General features: G+C 41.2%; 2 gene segments (V, D, J or C); both read left to right on the top strand.

Moving 5' to 3' along the window:
- Positions 1–7,193: 7,193 nt before the first annotated feature.
- LOC132869009 (immunoglobulin heavy variable 3-11-like) lies at positions 7,194–7,685 on the top strand. The segment is given in 2 exon segments: positions 7,194–7,276; positions 7,375–7,685. Coding segments are annotated over 2 exon segments (351 nt in total).
- Positions 7,686–11,269: 3,584 nt separating this feature from the next.
- On the top strand, positions 11,270–16,042 carry LOC132869008 (Ig heavy chain V region PJ14-like). The segment is given in 4 exon segments: positions 11,270–11,309; positions 11,397–11,721; positions 15,683–15,780; positions 15,864–16,042. Coding segments are annotated over 4 exon segments (642 nt in total).
- The last annotated feature ends 6,536 nt before the right edge of the window (positions 16,043–22,578 follow it).

Here is a 22,578-nt window from a genome sequence, read left to right as displayed (position 1 = left end):
AAGCCTCAACACTGTCATGCAAATCAAACCCCCTATAAAATATTTGAGGTGCACTCAAGAGAAGTGAGGTTCCAGGTTCAGGTTCCATGCAAACCATGTTCTCAACATTTGTACTCCTGCTGTTAACAGCTGCATCTGGTAAGTATGTGGAGAATTTTGGAGAGAAACAGATAATTGTGGACATATTTCCTTTAGAAAGAAGGCACCTGAATAATTGTTTGTTGTTCACAGGAATTAAATGTATTGAACTGGTTCAGCCTGCAGTCATGGTGGTTAAGCCTGGAGAATCATTTTCAGTCCCCTGTAAGATCACTGGATACTCAGCCACAAGTTCCTGTACTAACTGGATACGACAGGCATCAGGACACGCGCTGGAATGGACCAGCTGGTACTGCAGCTCCAGTGATACCAGCAGCAAAGATTCACTCAAGAGCAAGATCCGTTTCAGAGACACGTCCAGCAGCACAGTAACATTAACAGGGCAGAACATGCAGACTGAAGACACAGCTGTGTATTACTGCGCTCGCATAGGCGGTTTTAAACGGGGGCCAGGGGGGGCCAGTGCCCCTGTAAAATTGCTCCTGGCCCCTGTTGTGGCCCCTGTGCTGAACAGGTAACAAGATTTATTAATTTTGACGTGCGCTGGCTCGAAGATCGGAACTGACATGACGGAGTGTTCTACACGGACTCCTTAAAGCGCTACACGCACACTGTTACCTGCAGCAGAAAGACCCGCAGCAGCGCGAATTGCACTGTAAAAAAATATTTGTTGTTTTAACTTAAAAAAAGTTAGTGCAAGGGCTGCCTTAAAATTTTGAGTTCACTGGAATTCACATAGTAAGTTAAATTGTTGTGAACTTACTATATTAATTTTCAGTGAACTCAAAATTTTAAGGCAGCCCTTAAGGCAACCCTTGCACTAACTTTTTTAAGTTAAAACAACAAATATATTTTTTTTTACAGTGTGTAAACTTCGGACGTGAGAGATTGCAGCCCTGCAAGAACTAGGCTACTGCAAAGAGGCGAAGGTAAGGAAAATTATTCAATTTCGTAACGTCAGTGTTTGCACATATCCGTGTTTTACTGTTGTTGTTCACTACAATAATAAATCCGTTTTATTGCGCTTTCTTAAAAGTGCGTTGCACAGCAATAAGTAGCCTAACTTAATATTTTTGGGAAATGGGTAAAATAACCGACAGTGTTTAACCTGCTTGTAAAACTTGAATGGCCTTTTGATATGTAGAGGCTACATTCCTCTCCGTTTACTTTTTAGTACAGACCTACTGTAGGCTATCATCATGGAAAGAAGCAAGAAGGAGATTATGTCCTTTTTTGTCCCTGTTGGCAAAAAGCAACATAGAGAGAGTAAGGAAGATGAAGATTATGAAAGAGGAGAGAGAGCCAGAGGTGGAGAGAGAGCCAGAGGTGGTGGTTGGAGAGGTGGAAAGTGAGGCATCTGAAAGGCAATCTGAGAGTGAGGATGAAGACATTCAGGATCAGATTGAGGGACAGAATGAGGGACAACCCAACAAGTCATTGGGACAACCAGATTCACCATGCATATCAAGTACAGCACCATCAGGTTTGTGATGTTGAATAAATGTATGTGTGTGAGCAGTGTCGACCTACAATTCATATAGCCTACCCTGAAAGTGTGAAGTCTGAATAATAATTAATAAATCTCATCATCTCTAGCCGCTTTATCCTTCTACAGGGTCGCAGGCAAGCTGGAGCCTATCCCAGCTGACTACGGGCGAAAGGCGGGGTACACCCTGGACAAGTCGCCAGGTCATCACAGGGCTGACACATAGACACAGACAACCATTCACACTCACATTCACACCTACGGTCAATTTAGAGTCACCAGTTAACCTAACCTGCATGTCTTTGGACTGTGGGGGAAACCGGAGCACCCGGAGGAAACCCACGCGGACACGGGGAGAACATGCAAACTCCGCACAGAAAGGCCCTCGCCGGCCCCGGGGCTCGAACCCAGGACCTTCATGCTGTGAGGCGACAGCGCTAACCACTACACCACCGTGCCGCCAATTAATAAATATAAAATACAAATAATAGATATAATAATAAATGAATAATGATAAATAAATGTTGTTCTCAGTCGCACTCTCATATTTACTGTATTCACCTTTCTCCAGATATCAGCAAGTGCTTGGACAACACTCCAGTGCAGCCACGTCTGAAGAAAAGGTTCATTGTATGCAAAAATAGAAATCTTATTTTACAAAAAAGAGAAACATGGTTTTAAGATTTACTGAGCACAGTTTATTTTATGTTTAGGCTATTGAGACAGAATGTTTATCTCATTGTATTTATGCTCAATGTATTTTGTTTTGGTTTTAAATAAACTAAACAAAACATTTTGAACGCTTAAATATTGCCATGTTTTGCCCATATGTGCCCCCCTGAAAAAACACTGGCCCCACCTCGGCCCCCCTAGTAATTTTGGTCTAGAACCGCCACTGTGCGCTCGTGATCCACAGTGAGACAAAATCAACATCCCTGTACAAAAACACCTCATACAGTGTACAGTATAACAGAATGTCCACAAGATACAAAACTTATCAATCCTGTTTCACTGATACTTTCAAATTTGATTGAAAATTATAGCATTTGATAAACAGGCTTCTATTCCATTAAAAGCCACACATTCTCCATCAGATGAATCTCCTCCTCATGTTTTAAATAAATTTCATTGGAATGAAGTTTTAATCAAAGAACTGTATTCAAATTATAAAAGATTCGTCAGATTGAACCTTTCATTCATTTCACAGAATATTTCATGAACAGTGAAAATAAATGTGTAAATGTTTCTGCACCTATAGAGGGCAGTATCTCACTTCTCCTGAGGTTAAACTCATGAAACTTGCTTTTTTTCTGAAATGAGAAAAGACAAGTCTTATCTCTCAGGATTAGGAGCAGAGACATCGTTTCAATAACAACAGTAACACACTCAACATATCAATTCAGACACCTTCAACAATATTATAAACACTGAAATAGACAGTGACTAAAAACATTTCTTCTTTCTATCAAATATGTTCATTAATAATTAACAACCATCTCGAAATTGAAGGAAATTACGAAATTACAAGAACTTTGAAGGTCACTTGCATGTTCACCAATTATTAAAAACAACCACTAAACTGAACTGACAAACTGTAAAATGTGTCATTGCTCTCATCCTCGGCACATGCAAAATCAGCCCGTGGATCTTCATATTATAGACCTGACAAAGCTTTAACAACAGGCAAGTTGGCATGAGCTCCTGACTGAATCAGTCAGTGATGATTTGTGAACTGAATTTTTTCTGGAACTCCATTCAGTTTCTCTCGGATAATCTGGATGAGAGACACAGCTGAAAAATGAAATCTGTAAAGTTTGTGTTGTTCAGTGATGATCAGTGATCAGAAAACTTCATGTTCTTCTGGGTGTTACAGTGATACACAGTGATGCACGAAAAGGACATGAGATCTAATGAGGAAAGAACAGTTATGGACTTGACAGCAGGAAACACAGCTGGAGTTTTACCGTCAATTTTTTATCTTCATGGCTGTTCCTCTGTGAATCTTTTTACGTCTCCAGTGGGCGTGACATGCAAATGAAATCCTGCGTTTGAACCATTTATGCCGAGACATTCAGCTCAACAACACACCAGCAGTTTATGTTCATTTACAGCAACAGGAATCATTTGAATTCTTTGAGATGGGACGAGGCAGAGTTTTGAGTTACTTTGCTCTCGCAATGTTCATTCAATGTTATTCTTCTCAATTTCACAATTAAAATATAACATCTTTTCCCTTCTTTATTTCTTTCATTTTAACTGTAAAACCTGTCTTTGTATGTCCTTGTATTTCAGATTCCTGCAGTCAGACACTGATTGAGTCTGATTCAGTGATCATCAAACCTGATCAGTCTCATAAACTGACCTTCACAGCTTCTGGATTTAACTTTGGGAGCTCCTGGATGGCTTGGATCAGACAGGCTCCTGGAAAAGGGCTGGGATTTGTTGCAACTATCGAGGATGATAGTGATAGGAAGTTTTTCTCCAGTGCAGTTAATGGCCGCTTCACCATCTCCAGAGACAACAGTAAGAAGCAGGTGTATCTGCACATGAACAGCATGAGGACAGAAGACACTGTAGAGTATTACTGCGCTCGACACACACAGTGATACTTCTCCTGAGACATCAATAAAAAAGAACATTTTTGCTGTAGTCACATAACAATCTTGCACTTTCATCAGCAGTGTATTCATGGAGGTCAAAGAACCAAAACTTTTAGATTGTCTCTTGTATGACTTACATGTTATTACTGAGTGAGTTTTACTGCATGTTGTGTGTGTGTGTGTGTGTCTGTGTGTGTGTTTATTGACTTTAAAAATCCCATATATTTGGGAGTGAACATAAGAATATGTGTGTAGTGGCCTGCGATAGAATGATGTCTCATCCTGTACACATCCACTCACCACACCCAGTATTACCTGGAATAGTCTCCAGATCCACTGCAACCCTGACCAGGATAAAGTGTTTACTGTAAATGAATGAAGGAGTTTTTCATTCTAATGTGATGTGCCTCCCAAAACATTGCTGTTGTCTTTTAGTGTGAAATGATTGACATTGATGGACATTTCTGCTCAGATCAGCAAATTTATTCAAGATTTTAACAAAATAATGTCCCATGAGACAAGTGTGTGATGATCTGGACTTCCAGTTTCCATGAGTAAGGAGATTTAAAATCATTTACAGGACTAAATTTCACTTCCATATTCAGTCTTTAATACAAACAAACCAAATTCAGCACCAAAGAACATTTTTTTTTATCATTCTGATGATTAAAACCTGTCGAAGACAGAAACCAGCAGGCTGTTTTGAATGGAAGAGCATAACAATATGCAAATGTTGATGCAAAATTTCCCCCCTTCCAACTACATATGGAAAAATATCAGCCTCGGTCACTGTGGGCTCTGGAGAATTTAGCACTGCTTTTAGTTCAACTATGTTACTTCCATTTTTGCTGCTGCTGGCAGCTTTATCCTGTGAGTTTCACTTCAATCATGTACTCAGAGCTCAGAGCAAATTATTGCAGTTATAACATACTGTAAAGACATTTCTGACTGAAATTGTGACATCTCTTATTTTTTTCAGATGTGGACTGTGCAGTAGAACTCACTCAGGTCACCTCAGTGATGTTAAAGCCAGGAGATTCTTTAACCCTCAACTGTAAAGTATCCGGCTACTCTGTTACTGACAACAGCTACGCCACGGCTTGGATCCGACAACCTGCGGGAAAAACTCTGGAATGGATAAACGACATCTGGGGTGGTGGAACAATTGGTTCTAAAGATTCTCTAAAAAACAAGTTCAGTATTTCTAAAGACGGCTCCAGCAGCACGGTGACTCTGAGAGGACAGAATCTGCAGACTGAAGACACAGCTGTGTATTACTGCGCTCGCAACACACACTGATGCTTCTGTTGAGGTGTCAATACAAAAACACATGCATGCTGTTGTCAAAAGTTTATCTCACATTTTCATCATCAGTGTTGAAGAACAAAGGAAACATTGAGACAAAAACTGAACTGTATGACTTTCCTCAATGCTGAGAAGAACATCTGGAAAAAGGAACATTACATGAAATCTCACTATTTTCTTTCTTATTTTTGAAATCTGTGTGAAACATCCACCATCCAAATCATGTGTCAGTTGTTCCTATGGAATGATAAACGATTACAATTTATAATTAATATTAACCTGTGTGTTGCCTTTCTATAGTAAACAGACCTGCAGTATAATTAATTAATTGATTAATTAATCAACACCTTAATCAGATTCAAGAATTCAACAAAACTGTGGTATTAGTGCATTTCATTTATCTTTCAGGATGTTTCTTTATTTTGCTCTTTAAATGACATCAGAGAAGCTTCATCACAGAGAGTGAAGAGCAAACTCCATCATAAAGACAGGGTGATAAATGACTTCATTTCCCACTGATACTGTATCTGACTGCTTTCGCTCTTTTAAACCATGCCAATACAAATGCTCCAATCTGGAATTCAGACTTCCTTCATTTGTATCGCCTCCCCATGGGAGGCCTTTTTACTGACAGCAAGAACATTTGAACCTTTTTCTTTAAAATTTCTCCTTCCAGTTCTGGATATGGGCGGCACGGTGGTGTAGTGGTTAGCGCTGTCGCCTCACAGCAAGAAGGTCCGGGTTCGAGCCCTGTGGCCGGCGAGGGCCTTTCTGTGCGGAGTTTGCATGTTCTCCCCGTGTCCGCGTGGGTTTCCTCCGGGTGCTCCGGTTTCCCCCACAGTCCAAAGACATGCAGGTTAGGTTAACTGGTGAATCTAAATTGACCGTAGGTGTGAATGTGAGTGTGAATGGTTGTCTGTGTCTATGTGTCAGCCCTGTGATGACCTGGTGACTTATCCAGGGTGTACCCCGCCTTTCGCCCGTAGTCAGCTGGGATAAGCTCCAGCTTGCCTGCGACCCTGTCGAACAGGATAAAGCGGCTACAGATAATGAGATGAGATGAGAGATAATTAGATGAGATGAGACTTTTGTGTCTCTAGGGGGCAGTCTGTGCAAACTCAACCATCTCAACCTGTTGCTCTCTGCACATTCAGGCCATTTTTCTTCTCACATCCTGCTGTGAATCATGACCCTCAGATTAAACAGAATTACATCCAGCATATCAGCGACCTGTGCTGTGTTGATCAGTAGATAAGGCTCTTTGTCCTGGAGAACCTGTTTTCATGGTAAATTCATAAAGATTGAAATGAGGAAGTTGATCAGTAGTCTAATTTTACACAAATAAACCCCTGTTTAAACTTTTCCTATGAAATGTGAATCTGTATGATGTTGCAATGTATAAAATCATATCCTTTTTTTCCATTCAGAGACATTTGAATGGTTTAAAGGTTCTGTGGATGATTAAGGGTTCTCAGCTTCTAAAAATGGTTTTACTCTCAACTCTTTCGAACCGTGAAACATTCTGTTGTTGGGTTCCACATAGAACCTTCTAATCATCCACTCATCTCTACACTGAGCAGCCTGTGGTTGTGGGTTTAATCCATCCATCGTGCTCATGGACACTCCCTATTCAAATAGAGTCGGGTATAAACAGCATGTTCTTGGCTCTTCTAGTTTCCAGTGAGCTGTGTGATAGATAACACTCCCACACACTTTCAATCTGGCTGAAGCAGAACTCAGAGAAGGATGATTTTAGGACAGTGTATTTTATTTGGACTCATTTCATGTAAGTTTCAGATTTTTCATGAGATTATTGGAAGGAAAAAGAGCCATTCTGTCTTGATAAACATTATAACATGACCGAGTTATACTCTTCTGTTCCAGATTCCTATGGACAGTCCCTGACCTCCTCTGCTTCTGTGGTGAAGAGACCTGGAGAGTCAGTCACTCTGTCCTGTACTGTCTCCGGATTCTCAATGGGCAGCTACTACATGAGCTGGATCCGTCAGAAACCAGGACAAGGACTGGAGTGGATCGGCTACATTGATACTGGCACTGGCACTGGATTCGCTCAGTCTCTGCAGGGCCAGTTCTCCATCACTAAAGACACCAATAAAAACATGCTGTACCTCCAAGTGAAGAGTCTGAAAGCTGAAGACACGGCTGTTTATTACTGTGCACGAGACTCACACTGACACAACAGACTCCAGAGCTGTACAAAAACTGACACAAGCACATCCTCATGAGCTGTAAATATTCCCTCAACAGGAAACTGAACCCCAGAGTCATTTATCAAGAACGTCTTCATTAATATTCTGCTTTTCATTTTGCTTCAAGTCCTCTGAGTGGCGCTGTTTCTCTACTTTGACAACATCTGCCCCACATGTTGAGGTTAAAATGACTGAGAGAAGACTGATGTCCAACAATGTGTCTGGAAATATGTTTCATTAAAAAAAAAAAAGAAAGAAAGAATTGTCAGAAAAGTCCAATCTTGAGGTGTGCATCAGGAGGGGAATCAGCTCTAATAAAGTCTCAGGAGCATGTGGTCAGATATGAAGCTTGTGGGAGCCACAATAGACTAGAAACATGAACGTGGCAGGGTATTGGGGGCTCATGTGATGCTGCTTGACATGTTTTCTGCTTCATCCTTGTTCACATCACTGTGGTTTCAAGGACTAATGTGTTTATATTGTGGGAAAAAGAACGAACAGAATTTGTGAGCAAATATTATAAAATAAAAATAAATGCAGACATGGGCAGGAGGGGAATTTATGTCCTCAAGCACAGATAATAATCCTTGCAAGTTTCTCTGTATGTACAATTCCCTCTATTATTGATCTGGTATTGAAGTTGGTAAAGAACTTTCTGTTATGGAAAAGATTTGTTCCATTAAAAAGCCACACATTCTCCATTCGATGTATCTCCTCCTCATGATTTAAGTAACTTTTAAATCCGTTGTCCTCCCATCATCAGCAGAAAAGCTAATATAAATGTGAGGGCTGGATATCGCTCTATTTATGTGGTCTGATGGTCTCTGTTAAACTTTGGAGAACAGAGAAGACCCCAGTACAAACAACACACACCTTGTTCTCTCCGTCTCCACTGCTCCTGCTGGCAGCTGCTTCCTGTGAGTGTTTTATCAAATTCATTCATTTACTACAATGACAATAAATGTGTAGCATATATTGCATGAGATATCACCATGTGTTTTCCTCCACAGATGTGCATGGTGAGGAACTGACTCAGCCTGCTTCCATGACAGTCCAGCCAGGCCAGAGTCTCTCCATCCACTGCAAGGTTTCATAGTCAGTCATGAGCGAAGGTACGTCATGGATGCGACAACCTGCAGGAAAAACTCTGGAGTGGATTGGACACATCTATCGTGGTGGGAGTCTACATTCCAATGAGAAACTAAAAACTATGTTCAGCACCTCCAGAGACACTGCGACTAACACAATAACAATTCGAGGACAGAATCTGCAGACTGAAGACACAGCTGTGTATTATTGTGCTCGCTCTCCACAGTGAGACAAATAAACAACATCCCTGTACAGAAACACCTCATTCAGTGTCCATTGTAACAGAATGTCTTCATGGGGTTGCCTTGGGCTGAATTCCCCTTGAGCAAGGTGCCTAACCCCTAACTGCTCCCCGTGCACTGTAGTATGGCTGCCACTGCTCTGGGTGTGTGTGCATGTGTTCACAGCTTCAGATGGGTTAAATGCAGAGGATGAATTTCACTGTGCTTGAGTGTGCATGTGACAAATAAAGGCTTATTCTTATTCTTCTTCTGTTGAAAATGTGTTATAGATCCAAGTTAAACTAAAAAATAAATAATCCCACAAATTACAACAAAGTTCCATGTTAATTATTTTTTCAGTAGTTTGGAGCATAGATTTTAAAACCCCGTGTGACATCTTCATTATTGCTTCACATTCTGCACACTATTATTATCACATCACTAACAAGAACTTGTTGTAGTATAGAATCATTCAGCAGCAATAATCACCTCAACCAATTAGAGTTTGTGTATCATGTGTGAAAAAGTGTGAGAGAATTTTGTCATGACTTTGAAGAGAAGTAGAATTTTTCCACGATCATGATCCCAATATCCTCAAGCATTGATAATAAGTATCATTCTAAATTCAGTATTTAATCCTTATTGCCTATATCACTGATCCTTGAATATTTGATTGAAATTATAAGATATGATAGAGAGGCTTCTGTTCCATAAAAAGCCACACATTCTCCATCAGATGAATCTCCTCCCCATGTTTAAAATAAATTTATGTGGAGCATCCATGATATAAGTGTCTGTGTAAATTATTTCGAAATGAAAACATATTCGACCAAGCATTGTTCTGTCAACCTTGTAGCCGAAACTACTGTCAGAGCCGCTGTTGTAAAAATGTGAGAGTCTGCAACATTGTGCCCACCATACAGATCAGGAAGCTCCCCAACCAAAAGCCCTGGATAAACAGTCAGGCATGACGCATGCTGCATGCTCACTCTCTTGCATTTAGATCAGGCAATGAAATGGAGTACAAAGCGGCAAAGTATGGACTGAGGAAAGCCATTACAGTGGCCAAGAGGCAGTACAGAGAGAAGCTGAACAGCTTCTATTCTACTGCTGACCCCGGGCGGATGTGGCATGGCCTGCAGCACTTCACAGGCTTCAGGACCACCACCAGCACCATCAGCTCCACAGACAGCCTGCCGGATGAACTCAACACTTTCTACACCTGCTTTAAGACCTCCAGCTACAGCACAGAGAGGAGGCACACACACCTGCACCAACCAACCCCCCTGACCCCACCCAACCACCACCACCATCAATAGTCTCATCAGGCCAGGTACACAAAGCTCTGGGGAAGATCAACCCCAGGAAGGCAGCAGGACCAGACAACATCCCTGGGCGGTCCCTCAAAGTATGTGCCAATGAGCTGGCTGATGTTTTCACCGCTATCTTCAACCTTTCCCTCAGCCAGAGCACCATTCCCTCCTGCTTCAAGACAACAACCATCGTCGCTCTTCCCAAGAAGAGCCCACCCACCTGCCTGAATGATTACAGGCCGAAAGCACTCACTCCAATCATCTCAAAATTATTTGATTGAGTGGTACTGGCCCACATTCAAAGCAGTATACTGGACCCCCTGCAGTATGCCTACAGGCCCAACAGGTCCACCTCAGACGCCATTGCTGCTGCCCTCCATTATACCCTCTCCCACCTGGAAAACAAAGACTCCTACATCAGAAGACTCTTTGTTGACTACAGCTCTGCCTTCAACAGGGTCATCCCCCACAAACTCACCCATAAACTGTCCACACTTGGTTTGCACCCCACCCTCAGTGACTGGCTCTGAGGTAAATAAGGGGAAAAAAAAGGTAAATTCATTACCTTTATTTTGTAATATACCGTTTTTTTTTCTTTTTCTTTTGCACTATATTGGCTTGACTTTGTAAAATTTCTTCCACCTATTTATTGTTCTAATTTGGCACTCATGGTGGACGGCAAACTAAGAATTTCATTGTGCAAGAGGACATGTTCCTTACTGTGCATATGACAATAAACACTTTGAAACACTTTGAAACTTGAATCAGTTGGTCACAGAGATACGCAAGTGTTTAGTTTTAAAACCCAAGTCTTCGAGGTCATGTGATGCATTTGATGCAAATCCTTCACTGATGTCTCTTATATGAGGTTGGTGAGTGTGAGTGTGTTTGTGAGGAGGAGAGCAGCTGAAGAGTTTAATTCACTTCAGTTTTATCCCAAACAACGATGCTCTCATCAGTGCTGCTGCTGCTCACAGCTGCATTCTGTAAGTCTCCATGTTGGCTGAATGAGTTTAGATTTCATACCTGGTTGGGAAAATGATTTGATGATGTTTTATTGTTGTTATTCTCAGGTGGTGTTGGTGCTGTGGAGCTCACTCAGTCAGCCTCTGTGCTCGTGAAACCTGGAGAGTCGTTCTCCATCTCTTGTAAGACCTCAGATTCGAGCTATTGTATTACCTGGATACGACAACCTGCTGGGAAAGCTCTGGAATGGCTTGGATATCTGTGTAGTGGTGGTAGCACGAATCTCAAAGATACAGTGAAGAGCAAGATCAGTTTCAGCCAGGACACATCCAGCAGAACAGTTTATTTAAGAGGACAAAACTCTCAGACCGAGGACACGGCTGTGTATTACTGTGCCAGAGACACACAGCACTACAGACTCCCTGCAGCCCTGTACAAAAACATCCCTGTTCATGTTCATCTCCCTGCAGTCCACTTGTCCCCAGGGACGCCTGGTATAAATGACCTCGCAGGGCTCAGACCCCTCTGTATTTCAAAGACAAAGGGAAATCAACATCATATTTCATCTTTGGCCTCAACATGAAATAATTTCTTGTCCTGAGCTGGATATGCAGTTAATCCATCATGAATAATCTGTCAATCCATTCCATTCCAATCCATAGTTAATGTGAAGAAGGTAAAGTGTGACTGCAGCATTCAGACTCTCCAAAGGCCAGGTGATATGAATATCACAGTTTATGATTTGAACATAATGTCTGTCTTTGGACATTGAAAGTTTGGCTTTAACAGCTTTAATGATGATCATATTCCAGTTCTTTAAACTGCTCTGATCAGTTGGAGGTAAATCTCCTCATCTACAGATGTGACGGAGCTCAGAATTTGTGCCTCTTGTTGCTTGGAAAGTACAGTTAAGTCCATATATATTTGGACACTGACACAAATTTTGTTTTTTTACTTGTTTACTGAAACATATTCAAGTTATAGTTATATAATGGACATGGACATAAAGTCCAGACTTTCAGCTTTCATTTGAGGGTATCCACATTTAAATTGGATGAAGGGTTTAGGAGTTTCAGCTCCTTAAAGTGCGATTCCACCATTGGATGTATTCTTTGGCATAAAATACAATATATTTTGACAACATATATAAATGGTATCACTAGATAGAGAAATCTTTTAGCTTCAAAATGATATATCAAACATAATTTTTTGACAACGACAAGTATATTAATTTTGCGACCAAAGTCACCTACCCTTTTAATTTCCGCGCATGATGTCATCAGCAGGTTCCCCTTCTTGTGTACCACGTGACGTGTAACGTGGCACATATTATCAGCAATGGCGGATAGCACACGATAAAAATAATACCAATAAATCTAGCTAATACCAATAAATCTAGCTAACTGAAAGATTAACTCAAAATTTTTCGCAATTTTTTTGGCCCCCATATACGAGGAGAAATGACTCTCTCACTTTGGGGGTTTCCTGGTCTAAAAATAGACCAACACGTGGAACACAAGAAGGGGAACCTGCCGATGACATCACGTTTCACTACCACGCGGAAATTAAAAGGGTAGGTGACTTTGGTCGCAAAATTAATATACTTGTCGTTGTCAAAAAATTATGATTGATATATCATTTTGAAGGCGGCACGGTGGTGTAGTGGTTAGCACTGTCGCCTCACAGCAAGAAGGTCCTGGGTTCGAGCCCCGGGGCCGGCGAGGGCCTTTCTGTGTGGAGTTTGCATGTTCTCCCCGTGTCCGCGTGGGTTTCCTCCGGGTGCTCCGGTTTCCCCCACAGTCCAAAGACATGCAGGTTAGGTTAACTGGTGACTCTAAATTGACTGTAGGTGTGAATGTGAGTGTGAATGGTTGTCTGTGTCTATGTGTCAGCCCTGTGATGACCTGGTGACTTGTCCAGGGTGTACCCCGCCTTTCGCCCGTAGTCAGCTGGGATAGGCTCCAGCTTGCCTGCGACCCTGTAGAAGGATAAAGCGGCTAGAGATAATGAGATGAGATATCATTTTGAAGCTAAAAGATTTCTCTGTCTAGTCATGTTTTCATAAAATATATTGTATTTTATGCCAAAGAATACATCCAGTGGTGGAATGGCACTTTAACATGTGCCACCTCATTTTTAAAGGGACCAAAAGTAATTGGACAATTGATTCAAAGGCTATTTCATGGGCAGGTGTGGGCAATTCCTTTGTTATGTCATTCTCAATTAAGCAGATAAAAGGCCTGGAATTGATTTGAGGTGTGGTGCTTGCATTTGGAAGATTTGAGGGCCATATGTATATTATCATGTGATATTTTATGCCACCCTCGAAAAATAAAGTTTTAACTAACTAACTAACTAACTAACTAACTAACTAACTAACTAACTAACTAACTAACTAACTAACTAATTTTGCTGTGAAGAAAACATACGGTCAAAGGAGCTCTCCATGCATGTGAAACAAGTCATCCTTAAGCTGCGAAAACAGAAAACAAACATCCGAGAAATTGCTACAATATTAGAAGTGGCAAAATCTACAGTTTGGTACATCCTGAGAAAGAAAGAAAGAAAGAAAGAAAGAAAGAAAGAAAGAAAGAAAGCACTGGTGAACTCATCAATGCAAAAAGACCTGGACGCCCACAGAAGACAACAGTGGTGGATGATTGCAGAATAATTTCCATGGTGAAGAGAAACCCCTTCACAACAGTCAACCAAGTGAACAACACTCACCAGGAGGTCGGCGTATCAATATCCAAATCTACCATAAAGAGAAGACTGCATGAAAGTAAATATAGAGGGTTCACTGCACAGTGCAAGCCACTCATAAGCCTCAAGAATAAAAAGGCTAGATTGGACTTTGCTAAAAAACATCTAAAAAATCCAGCACAGTTCTGGAAGAACATTCTTTGGACAGATGAAACCAAGATCAACCTTTACCAGAATGATGGCAAGAAAAAAGTATGGTGAAGGCGTGGTACAGCTCATGATCCAAAGCATACCACATCATCTGTTAAACACGGCGGAGGCAGTGTGATGGCTTGGGCATGCATGGCTGCCAGTGGCACTGGGTCACTAGTGTTTATTGATGATGTGACACAGGACAGAAGCAGCCGGATGAATTCTGAGGTATTCAGAGACATACTGCGTGCTCAAATCCAGCCAAATGCAGCCAAACTGATTGGTCGGCATTTCATAATACAGATGGACAATGACCCAAAACATAAAGCCAAAGCAACCCAGGAGTTTATTAAAGCAAAGAAGTGGAATATTCTTGAATGGCCAAGTCAGTCACTGATCTCAACCCAATTGAGCATGCATTTCACTTGTTAAAGACTAAACTTCAGACAGAAAGGCCCACAAACAAACAACAACTGAAAACCGCTGCAGTAAAGGCCTGGCAGAGCATTAAAAAGGAGGAAACACAGCGTCTGGTGATGTCTATGAGTTCAAGACTTCAGGCAGTCATTGCCAACAAAGGGTTTTCAACCAAGTATTAGAAATGAACATTTTATTTGCAATTATTTAATTTGTCCAATTACTTTTGAGCCCCTGAAATGAAGGGATTGTGTTTAAAAAATGCTTTAGTTCCTCACATTTTTATGCAATCATTTTGTTCAACCCACTGAATTAAAGCTGAAAGTCTGAACTTCAACTGCATCTGAATTGTTTTGTTCAAAATACATTGTGGTAATGTACAAAACCAAAATTAGAAAAATGTTGTCTCTGTCCAAATATTTATAGACCTAACTGTATGTTCACTTCACTCAGTGCACAATGACAAAATAATTTCACAAATTTAGCTGTTTAAATTCATGCTCTGAGCAACACCAGAATAATTTGTGTTCAGGAGTCCACAAGACAACAAATAACGGTGCTCATTAGTTGAGAACCAGCACCATTAGAATGAGGGGTTCAGTGATGCACTGCTCTTCTGGATCAATAAATGAAACTTCAAGATTTGACATTGCCATCATAAACATTAAAAAACAGAAACTAGGATCTTCATACACATGAGATTGATCTCTGTCTTCGTGCAGTTTTCAAGAGTGCATTCTGACCAGGGCTGATAATGATATAAAAGCTTGTTTTTCTCATTATTATTATTATTATTATTATTATTATTATTATTATTATTTTGATGTATTTTGGCAAAAATTCAGTTTAATTTTCACGACAACCAATATAAGAAGGGAGAATTGCATTATTTATTTATTTATGAACCATTATTTTCAACAAAAAATCTTACTAGTAATAATCATAAATTAATTATTTCCCACATTAAATTAATGTTAAATCAAGACATGTGATGTGACTGTGATGAACATCTGCAGAGCTGCACTCAACACAGCTCCTCTGTCATGTTTATGCAAATCTCCATCTCCTCTTGTAATATTAGCACCGTGCTTATCTCGAGAGGAAGCGGTTCTCATTCGTCCTCCTTCAACACGAACATGTTTGCTTCAGCTCCACTGCTGCTGCTGGCTCTCGCCCCCTGTGAGTGTTTGGATCGAAGTTTTATGAGTTCATCTGATCCTTTCAGTTCAACATGTCAACCTTTTCTTTTTCTCTTTTCACAGATGTGTTCTGTGCTACTGAGCTCATCCAGCCAGACTCAGTGGTGATAAAGCCAGGAGAGACTTTAACCCTCACCTGTAGAGTGTCTGGAGCTTCGATCACTGATAGCAGCAGCCGCTTTGGAACAGCTTGGATTCGACACCCTGCAGGAAAACCTTTGGAATGGATCAATATCATTTAATATAATGGGGATATTTACAAGAAAGATTCACTGAAAGACAAATTTGTCATCTCTCACGACACTCCCAGTAACACTGTGACCTTACAGGGACAGAACATGCAGAGTGAAGACACAGCTGTGTATTACTGCGCTCGTTATCCACACAGTGAGACAAATCAACAACATCCCTGTACAAAAACACCTCAGACAGTGTACAGTATAACAGAATGACCACAAGCTACAAAACTTGTCCATCCATAGCAAACTAAAAAATAAATAATCCCACAAATTACAACGGAGTTTCATGTTAATTTTTTATTCGTTTGTGGCGTAGATTTGAAACCACAGTGCTACATCTCTCACACTGCTGCACATTTATACACGCTATTATCACATCACTGACAAGAACTTGTTCTACTGTTAGATCATTAAATAACAATAATCACCCCAACAAATTAGAGTTTTGCCCTATTTGCACGGGATAAGTATTACCTGTGGACCTCTGGTAATTCTCTGGTAATTACAGAGAATGTCTGAGTTCTTAGTCCCGTGCGAATGCGCCATGTCCGTAATTTGCCAAGTAATAATTCCGCCGCGAATTACCTACTGTGTTTCGGCAAAACACAGACGTCCAGTGGTAATACAAGTCCCGTGTGAATGCGCATGTCTGTGTTTGTAATTATTAAACGCATGTCTCTTGTACTTTTCTGGAGTGAATAATGGAGGATACGGGCGAAATTTTGAGAAACAGCATTTCAGGGGCAAGTGGTAGTAGGCCTATCCTGTATTTGAACCAGATAAGCAGAAACTCCTGTCTACAAGACGAAACAGGATGCTGTGAACTTACGACACATCCGGTCACAATGTCTGTAAATTCAGTGAATTACAGACTTTTGCTTATCCCGTCCGAATGCGCCACACAATAACACAGAGGTGCGGGGGTAATTGCGAATTACCAGAGGTCCATAGGTAATACTTATCCCGTGCAAATAGGGCTTTTGTGTATCATGTGTAAGAAAGTGTGAGAGCATTTTGTCATGACTTTGAAGAAAAGTAGAATTTTTACATCTCTCCAATTAACCTGCTGTGGCAGCGGGGGCGTGGCCAAGCATCAGTCTGTGAATGGAGGGCGGAGTCAGGGAAGGTCAGTGGTGGAATCATTACACCTGTTGGGAATTAACCTGTGTTTGTGTGTCTTCCCCAGTGACCGCACCCTTTAAAAGGAGAGAGAGCAGAGAAAAGGTGCTCTGTCCCCAACCAGAACACTTGTGTGTGGCTGGGAGAGTGTAGAAAGCTGAAAAGCTAAAGAATAAGAGTTTTTGTGAACTCAGTTCTAGCCTGCCGTGCTTCTGTGCTCCACCCACCTGGTCAGATACAATACCTGCGAATTGTGGAATCTTCCAAAACAGTGGGACTTGAATATCGTATCAACATTTTAGTCTTATTTTGCCTCTGTCCCAACTAGTTTGAGTGTGTTGCAGGCGTCAAATTCTAACTTTGTTCATATTCACAAAATATCATGAAGTTGGTCAGTAAAACTATTGAAAATCTTTTCTTTGTACTTTTGTCAATTAAATAAACACTCACATTCATTAACGAACCACAGATTTTTGTTTTTATTGCATTTTGGAAAATATCCCAAATTTTCCAGAAATGGGGTTCGAGAGATCTGCAGCAACATTAGAAATGCATGAACATTTTGCTTTTCATTTTGCTTCAAGTCCTCTGAGAGGCGCTCTTTCTCTACTTCAACAACATCTGCCCAACATGTTGAGGTTAAAAGGACAGAGATTAAAATGACTGAGAGAGAACTGATGTCCAACAATGTGACTGGAATTAGTTTGATTTTGAAAAAAAAAAGTTATCAGAAAAGTACAATCTTGAGGTGTGCATCAGGAGGGGAATCAGCTCTAATAAAGTCACAGGAGCATGTGGTCAGATATGAAGCTTGTGGGAGCCACAAAAGACCAGAAACATGAACATGGCAGTGTATTGGGAGCTCATGTGATGCTGCGTGACATATTTTCTGCTTCATCCTTGTTCTTGTCACTCATTGGCATCGCAGTCTCGGAAGACCATGGATTTCTTGTGCCTGGAGTTAGGTTTTTGTGCAGCATCTGCTTTGGCTGAGAAGACCAATCCGTGAGAGGCAGACTCGGCTGCAGATATCACATGCGTAGATCGGTTCCGTTAATGTTGGTGGTGTGATGGTGTCCTGTTGTTGGTTCCTCCTTGTCCTCTTTGCTTCCTGGTGACAAGCCAGGGTGGTTTCATATTCTAGCAGCCCCCTACGGAGTGCCTGCTGCCACTGAAGGCGGTCCTGAGCTACATTTTCCCAAGTGACAGAGCTGATGTTGAAGCACTTGAGGTCTTGCTTACAGACGTCCTTGTAGCGAATCTGGGGGTGACCAGTTTGTCTCTTGCCAGATGACAGCTCTGCATAGAGGATCTCCTTCGGGATTCATCCATCGTCCATCCGCCGGACATGGCCCAGCCAGCGGAGACGTCGCTGCCTCAGAAGAGAGTACATGCTGGGAAGCTGCGCTCTCTCCAGGACTGCTGTGTTGGTGATCCGATCCCTTCAGGTGATACCCAGTATACGCCTCAGGCAGCGAAGGTGGAAGCTGTTTAGCCACCGCTCTTGGTATGAGTATGGTGTCCAGGTTTCACTACCATACAGGAGTGTGATGATGACACAGGCTCTGTACACCTGCACTTTTGTATGGGCAGTGAGTTTTCCGTTGTCCCATACTCTCTCACTATGGTTAAAAAACTAATGTGTTTATATTGTGGCGAATAGAACCAACAGAGTTTGTGAGAAAATATTACAAAACAAAAATAAATGCAGAAGTGGGCAGGAGGGGAATTTATGTCCTGAAACACAAATAATAATCATCTCCCTAAGTTTAGTATCTAATCCTTGTTGTGAATTTCTCTATATGTATAATTCCCTCTATTACTGATTGATAAATAATGGAAGTTGGTAAAGAGCTTTCTATCATGGAAAAGATTTGTTCTATTAAAAAGCCAGACATTCTCCATAAGATGAATCTCCTCCTCAATTTAAATAAATTTGAAATCCGTTCTCCTCCCATCATCAGCAGATAAGCAAATATAAGCGTCAGGGCTGGATATCGCTCTATTTATGTGGTGTGATGGTCTCTGTTAAACTCTGGAGAACAGAGAAGACCCCAGTACAAACAACACACACCATGTTCTCTCCATCTCTACTGCTCCTGCTGGCAGCTGCTTCCTGTGAGTGCTTTATCAAATTAATTTATTGACGACAATAACAATAAATGTGCAGCGTATATTGTGGGAGATGTCACCATGTGTTTTCCTCCACAGATATGCATGGTGAGGAACTGACTCAGCCTCAGGCCCGGTGCCAGGAACAGTTTACTAAGGGGGCAATTAGAAATCGCAAGGGGGCAAATATTTTTTCATATAGTGTGTAGTAGTGATGGCGGTCTGACAACGTGTTTCAAACAATTAACTGCGCCAACCACAAAACCATGGCCCCGAAGGTTGCTTTAGTCCGGGAAAATCATGTGGCATATTACCAGGGCAGTTTTATCAACTCCCGTGCCCACCTGTTAACCCTCCCCTCCAATTTTCTCACAGACACGCGTTACAACCGGAAAGATGCCAAACATAAAACAACACACACAAACCTACAGGCAAGTCCTTTACATTTAAAATACATACAAATAGCTCCGTGGCATGAAAACAAAACGTCAATGCAAGTCTAAGGTACTTGGCTCGGCGGCCAAAATCATAATTTAAAAAAATCAACAGACCCCGCGGCCGCACCAGTAATAGCCTTCCTGACTCGCACCGAGTCAACGCTAACCACTTAATCCGCGATCCCAGTTTAGGCGTGTAGGGGACTAAACACTCTGAAGTGATGAATTTTCACCCCCGCTGCATGGGGGGTGACGTCAACGACACATATTCTTACGCTATTTGCGCACAAAGCGGACCATATATGAACACATACACCAACATAAACGGAGATAAACTTAGCCGACAAAGAAAGAAAATGATTCACAATATTGTGATTGAATTCGTTTAATTCGGAAGGGGAAAGACTACTCCCGTAAACTGACTGCATATTGCAGGATATTGCAGAGACAGTGCACTTGTAAGTGTACATGTAAAACCCCTGCCCGCACGACCCTTGTCCTTATCACAGGTCTGTGTGTGTGCGGCTGTGTCAGCATTTCACACATACACCCACAATAACTAGTAGTCCCCAGTAGTTAGGATTGATACATATGTCTAAAACAGGGTTAGTATTAAATTCAGGCCTTTTGAAATAATCCTACCTTAATAGCGTTGAATTCTACGATTGCAACGTAAGAATCATAACAACCAATCAGATTTGTTCTACCATGCCAGTTTTAGTAGTGATTTATGTGAAATGTATTTTTGTGCAATGCGCAACCACTTAATATTTTGTATTTGAAAATGCAAATTATTAATACGTCTATAATACATTATATTTTCATAAGAAAACAATTAAGTGTGGGCGGCACGGTGGTGTAGTGGTTAGCGCTGTTGCCTCACAGCAAGAAGGTCCTGGGTTCGAGCCCCGGGGCCGGCGAGGGCCTTTCTGTGTGGAGTTTGCATGTTCTCCCCGTGTCCGCGTGGGTTTCCTCCGGGTGCTCCGGTTTCCCCCACAGTCCAAAGACATGCAGGCTAGGTTAACTGGTGACTCTAAATTGGCAGTAGGTGTGAATGTGAGTGTGAATGGTTGTCTGTGTCTATGTGTCAGCCCTGTGATGACCTGGCGACTTGTCCAGGGTGTACCCCGCCTTTCGCCCATAGTCAGCTGGGATAGGCTCCAGCTTGCCTGCGACCCTGTAGAAGGATAAAGCGGCTAGAGATAATGAGATGAACAATTAAGTGATCTGAGTCTCCGTTGAGGGGGCGGGGCTGTAGCCACGAGGGGGCGACGCCCCCTTTCGCCCCCCCATGGCGCCGGGCCTGCTCAGCCTGCTTCCATGACAGTCCAGCCAGGCCAGAGTCTCTCCATCCACTACAAGGTTTCATACTCAATTACAAGCTATTATACAGATTGGATCCGACAACCTGCAGGAAAAACTCTGGAGTGGATTGGACACATCAGTGGTGGTGGGAGTCTCTATTACAGTGAGAAACTGAAAACTAAGTTCAGCATCTCCAGAGACACTGCTACTAACACAATAACAATTCGAGGACAGAATCTGCAGACTGAAGACACAGCTGTGTATTACTGCGCTCGTAATGCACACAGTGACACAGAATAGTGGATTCCCCTGACAAAATCTTTGAGACGTGTTGGAGACATCCTCTCAATGCAACTAATAAACCATCTCAGTCACACTTTTACTTTTTATCTTCTTCTGATTCAATTCATTTACCCAAAACATTTCTGACAACAAAAACCTCGTTCATTTCAGCGAAACATTTCCGAGCAGCAATATTTATATTAATTAGTGTTGAAGATTTCTTCATTCTACATCATGAATATCACATGCACGCTTTTCAAGAAGGTTTGAACTTGTTAAAAAAAGTTCAGCTTATTGAACGACATTTAATTATTCGTGTTAACATTAGGTTTGTCCTCCACTCAAACAGAAACAAGGCAACATCTATCAGTCGCTTGACACTGAATATATTAAAGATGAGTATTGAATTATATCACGAGGTCTCACTGATGGCAGAATAAGAATGATGTGTGGAAAAGAAATACACACACTTAAAGACAGTTGCAATTATCATTTCTAATTTTCTCAGTGTTTCAAATGTATAATTCTCTATTGGGTTCATGCCATGTTTCCTCCAAATACCAAACATGATAAACAAAGTTTCACAAACAAACACTAAATTTATGGCTCTGATGTTTGTCCTTTTGTGTGATTTGTACTTTGGGAGGACAGTGTGTCAGAATAATTCCTCACATCAAGAAATGAATGAATGCTGAGAGAAAATGGAATGCAGTCATTTGCAAATCTCTAAATAAAGAGTGAATCTTATCATGGATTTCTTTGAGTTTTTTTTTTTTTCAATTTCCCCCATCGTTGATTATTTTTCTAGAACTGCACACTCTATAACTGTTGTGTTTTATTCATTCCCAAATGTGGTGATATTCTTATGTGATTGCTTCATATAAATTCACCTGAAAACAGGTAATAGTCCATAAGCTCACCCCTGAACAACTGTTTTCATTTTTTTAATTGTTCAAATATTTGGTCCAAATTATTATTTTTAAAACTCACAGATTAGAGATGTTTGAGAGATGGGAGATTTTCTCATATCGAAGAAACCATCAAATTTCCCTGAAGATAAGGAATGTCTCCATGCAAATGTCCTTCCCTGTTATATATTTAGGCAGTGAAGACCAAGAGCTTTTACTTCTTCTGCTTCAACACACACCATGATCTCTACATCCCTCCTGCTGCTGCTGCTGGCAGCCGTACACTGTAAGTGTTTTTACATTTGACATTTAATACACTTTTTCTTCCTGAGAGCTTTTTGCTTTTCCAACATTAAAATAACTTTTCTTTCCCAGG

The sequence above is a fragment of the Neoarius graeffei genome, chromosome 20 (genome assembly GCF_027579695.1).
Source record: "Neoarius graeffei isolate fNeoGra1 chromosome 20, fNeoGra1.pri, whole genome shotgun sequence".
In the NCBI taxonomy this organism is placed as follows: Eukaryota; Metazoa; Chordata; class Actinopteri; order Siluriformes; family Ariidae; genus Neoarius; species Neoarius graeffei.
This window is presented reverse-complemented; position numbering and strand designations above follow the sequence as displayed.